This window comes from Nannospalax galili, unplaced genomic scaffold, assembly GCF_000622305.1.
Source record: "Nannospalax galili isolate Female #2095 unplaced genomic scaffold, S.galili_v1.0 scaffold1096, whole genome shotgun sequence".
NCBI classification, from domain to species: domain Eukaryota; kingdom Metazoa; phylum Chordata; class Mammalia; order Rodentia; family Spalacidae; genus Nannospalax; species Nannospalax galili.
Genome location: NW_008338289.1, coordinates 116,595 through 120,858, shown reverse-complemented (window position 1 = coordinate 120,858; position 4,264 = coordinate 116,595). Strand labels below are relative to the sequence as shown.

Sequence of the window (4,264 nt, the reverse complement as noted above, 5' to 3'; positions counted from 1 at the left end):
TATATGTATATATATATCCACCTGAAGGACTTTTGTTGATAGGGATTGCAAAAACTTTTTTTTTTTTTTTTGAGGTAGGGTCTCCCTGTAGCCCCAGCTAGCCTGGAACTTACTATTTAGACCACGAGATGCCTCCCGAGTGCTGGGAAAAATGGCATGCACCACACACCACACACCACAAACCCAGCTTTGCAAAAACATTTTTAAGCACTTACGCCTGGTGGTATAGTCCTATAACCCCCGAACTTGGGAGGCATAGGCAGGAGGATTGTGAGTTTTAGGTTAGCCTGGGTTATATAAAGAGACCCTGTCTCAAAAAACAAAAAGCAAACAACAAAATAATAAGTATGATTTGCCTAAAATATTTATACTCACTATATTGCTTTGATTTTGTTCATTATAATTTTGACTACTCTTACTGAGAAATACCTGGGCTTAATTACTCTCTACAGCAAGTCATCAGTTCTTAATTAAACAATAATTAAGATCTACCCAGCACAAATGAGATGGGTTATAAAAGCCCCCTCTTAACAGTCTGTACCTATGTCACTCTTCTGATTGAAAGAATTACATATAGTAAAAAATTGAAAGTCCTCACCCATGGCTCACAGACCTTTCTGGAAGCTCTAATTTTAGCTTTTGGAACATCCAAAAGCAATTAAGATATATGTTTAGTGGACACATATCTTCCAAGTATTTTGTGTGTATACTGACTGTGACCCTCAGCTACAAGGGAATTAGAAAATTATTTGAATTCGGGCTGGTAAGACAGCTCAGCAGGTAAAAGCAGCACTTGCCATGTATCCCTGATGACAGGAGTTGGATTCTCACACCCCACAGTGGAAGGAGAGAACTGCTGATGGTTGTCTTCTAACATCCAGACGTGCATCCTGGCATATGTGCGTCCACACTCAATACGTCATGCACACACACGCACACACACACACACACTGATAAAAGTAAAATATTAATAAAGAAAAGGATTTGAAGTTAATTCTCTGAAAGTAATGGAAACTAAACAGTTCAAGAACCCATCTTCCGTTTTATTATTATTTTGTTTTGTTTTTGAGCTTGAGCAGAGAACATCCTGAGTAGCTAACATTACAGGTGCAAGCCACCAAGCCCAGTTTGTTTTCTAATTTAGCTTCCATTGTTTGTGCCTCTGTTGCAGGGTTTGGACTGTGTAAGAACTATTGAAGAACTGGCAAGAGTCCTCAGAAAGCATTCAGGTACCTCTATTGAGTTTTTGAAAATATTTTTTACTTCTTTAGTGTTTTACATGCTTACACTTCACTAATGCCTTTGAGGAAATATGGTGACTCATTTGTAATTTTGGTAGCATTAATAAATGTTATGTGGTTTAATGTGGAAGACGGAGGGCTTGAGGGGAGAGAGAGAGAATGTGTGTCTGTGTGTGTGTGTGTGTGTGTGTGGTTTGTGTTGCTGCTGCTGCTAGCTATTTTATTTCAGGACTGAGCATGTGTGAGGCAGGCAAGAAATTTTGAAAGTCATTTGCGTTACTGACATTAAGAATTAAGGGGCTGGAGAGATGGCTCAGCGGTTGAGCGCACTGACTGCTCTTGCAGAGGACCCGGGTTCAATTCCTAGCACTCACATCGCAGCTACAAACCATCCTTAACTCCAGTTCCAGGGGAATCCAAAGCCCTCTTCTGACCTCCGCGGCATTGCACGACACGGGTGCGCTCACATACATGCAAGCAATACACTCATCCACATAAAATAAAAATAATAAATTATATATATATATATAGAATTGAGGTGCAGTTGTTGCTAAAGCCTGGTGGCTTATGGTGAAGAGTGTCCTATTGGTGAACTGTGTTTGCAGCTCTTCTCCACAAGCTGTGCATAACCTCAAACATGCTGTGTAGCTTTGCTTGATCTCTTTTCTCTCATCACTAATCTAGAAAACTATACTAGGTAATTTCTAAAGTATTTAGAGCTATAAAAAGTGTGTAGGTTCTGTATGTAGTACTCAGACCTGAAATGCCTCTGACATATTTCCTTGCTCTTAGGATAGCTGTGATGGTAATAGTAAAATATGTGTGTGTGTGTGTCTCTGTGTGTCTGTGTGTGTCTGTGGTGCTGGGGATGGACTCTGGGGCCTTGAACATCCAAGGCAAGTGCTCTTACCACTGAACCGCATCCCCAGCTCTATTTTAATTTTAATGTTTTGGTTTTTTGAGACAGTGTCCCATTTAATCCAGTCTAATCTCAAACTCACTCTTTAGCTGAGGCTGACCTTGATCTTTTGATCTTTCTGCCTGTACTTGCTAATTTCTGGGAGTATAGGTGTGCACTGTCATGTATGGTGCATGGCTGTTTGTTTAGTTGGTTGTTTGGTTTGTTGTTTTGTTTTTTTTGGGGGGGTTCTTGTTTGTTTTTGGTTTGGTTTTTTTTGTTGTTTGTTTGTTTGGTGTTTTTTGAGACAGGTTCTCCCTCTGTAGCCCAGCCTGGCCTTGAACTCACAATCCTCTTTCCTCAGCCTACTGAGTACTAGGATTACAGATAAGCTGTTAAACTTGACTTTTTAAAAAATATTTTTATTATTTTATTTGTATAAGTGTTTTGCCTGCATGTATGCAAGTGCACCCATGTCATACAATGCCCATGAAGGTCAGAAGAGGGTGTCAGTTTCCCTGGAACTGGAGTTACGGATGATTGTTAGCCACTATGTGGGAGCTGGGAACAGAACCTAGGTTCTCTGCAAGAGCAGCCAGTGCTCCTAACTGCTGAGCCATCTCTCCAGTCCCCTAAACTTGACTGTTAAAATGTAATTTATTAAACTTTATATGCAGAGAGCTACAAATCAAAGAGAAAACCCTGGTCCCCATTCTCATGGAACTGAAAACCCATGGTCTATTCACAAATAATCTTTTCTTTGCTTCATTCAAGGATAAACTTGTTATATAGAGTCTATCAAATAGTTTACAAACTATTTTTTATTTATTCCCAATTAAAGTTACCTAATCAGATTTTTATTTTGTTTATCGACCAACTGATTGACTTACTAATTGAACCAGGATCTCCTTATGTAGCCCAAGCTGTCCTTGAACTCATAGTCCTCCTGGCTCAACTTCCTATGTTTTGGATTTTTTTTTTAATGCACAATGGAACCTGGTGTGGTGGTGTACACCTTTAATCCCAGCACTTGGGAAGCAGAGGCAGGAGGATCTTTGTGAGTTCAAGGCCAGCCTGTTCTACATAGCCAGTTCCAGGCCAGCTGGGGCTACCAGGAAACCCTGTCTCAAAAAGACTAAATAAATAAATAGCACAATGATAAGTTCTCTTTCTATATTGAAAAGGTATTTTCCTCACTGGGAAAAGCCTTTACTAAAGATGGTTTGTTTTGTTTCAAAGGTTATGCCAAGGAACTAAAATACTAAGTTTTCACAGTTATAATTTTTTTTAGCACTGAGCTGAATTTTGACAGTTTATTATCAGCCCATCTCTTGCTTGCTCTCCGTTTCCTTCTGTGTTGTTTGAGATCTAGACATTATGTCCTCTCCCAAGTATCCTCAGTGTAATTTCTGAAGAATGAATCCTGTTACATGGTTCATTTTAGACTAGAAATGGTTCTGTATAGTAGAAATGGAATATGGATTTCATGGAAAAAGAATTTAATAACAGCTAGAAGATTGTGCTTAGACCCTAATGCCTTCAAAGGTAATGTCCACAACTACATTATTGAATGCCTACTGTGTCATTAATAGTATTGGGCACTAAAGGACGGCAGAACAGTGAAGTCTGTGTCTTTCCTTTAATACTCTTACCTTCCTTCATTTGGGAGGGGGTAGATGCTCAACCGAAAACCTTTGGAATTATAAAATAGAATCAGGTGGTGTGCTATGAATAAAGATTAGAGGACAGGCTCGTAAATGTTAAGCATGGCCTATCATGTCAGATTCCTTAATGGGAAGAAGATAGATTAAAAAGACAGAACAAGTCTAGCACAGTATTAGTAGGGGTTCTAAAGCCAAAAATTTCTGGTTTTATATCTTGGCTTGCAACTTACTGATTGTGTGATCCCATGACATCACTCATCCTCAGTTGCTCCTAGTTCCTCAACAACACAGTGAAAATAACATCGTTAGCCTTCACATTAAGAAAGTAACACATTCTAGTTGGATATTGCTACAATCTCAGTACTCAGAAGTGGAGGCAGGAAGATCAGCAGTAGCAGTTCAAGGTCATCCTTGACTGTATAGTGAATTCAAGGGATGCCTGAACTACATGAGACCATATA

General features: G+C 39.4%; 1 protein-coding gene across 7 annotated transcripts in view; it reads left to right on the top strand.

Moving 5' to 3' along the window:
* Tut7 (terminal uridylyl transferase 7) overlaps positions 1–4,264 on the top strand; it is a 91,202-nt gene that overhangs the window by 41,162 nt on the left and 45,776 nt on the right. For all 7 annotated transcript variants that reach the window (XM_029563504.1, XM_029563505.1, XM_008833086.3 and 4 more), the window contains exon 17: positions 1,172–1,229. In XM_029563504.1, coding sequence (XP_029419364.1) covers positions 1,172–1,229 — 58 coding nt within the window. The remainder of the gene's footprint in view (positions 1–1,171; positions 1,230–4,264) is intronic.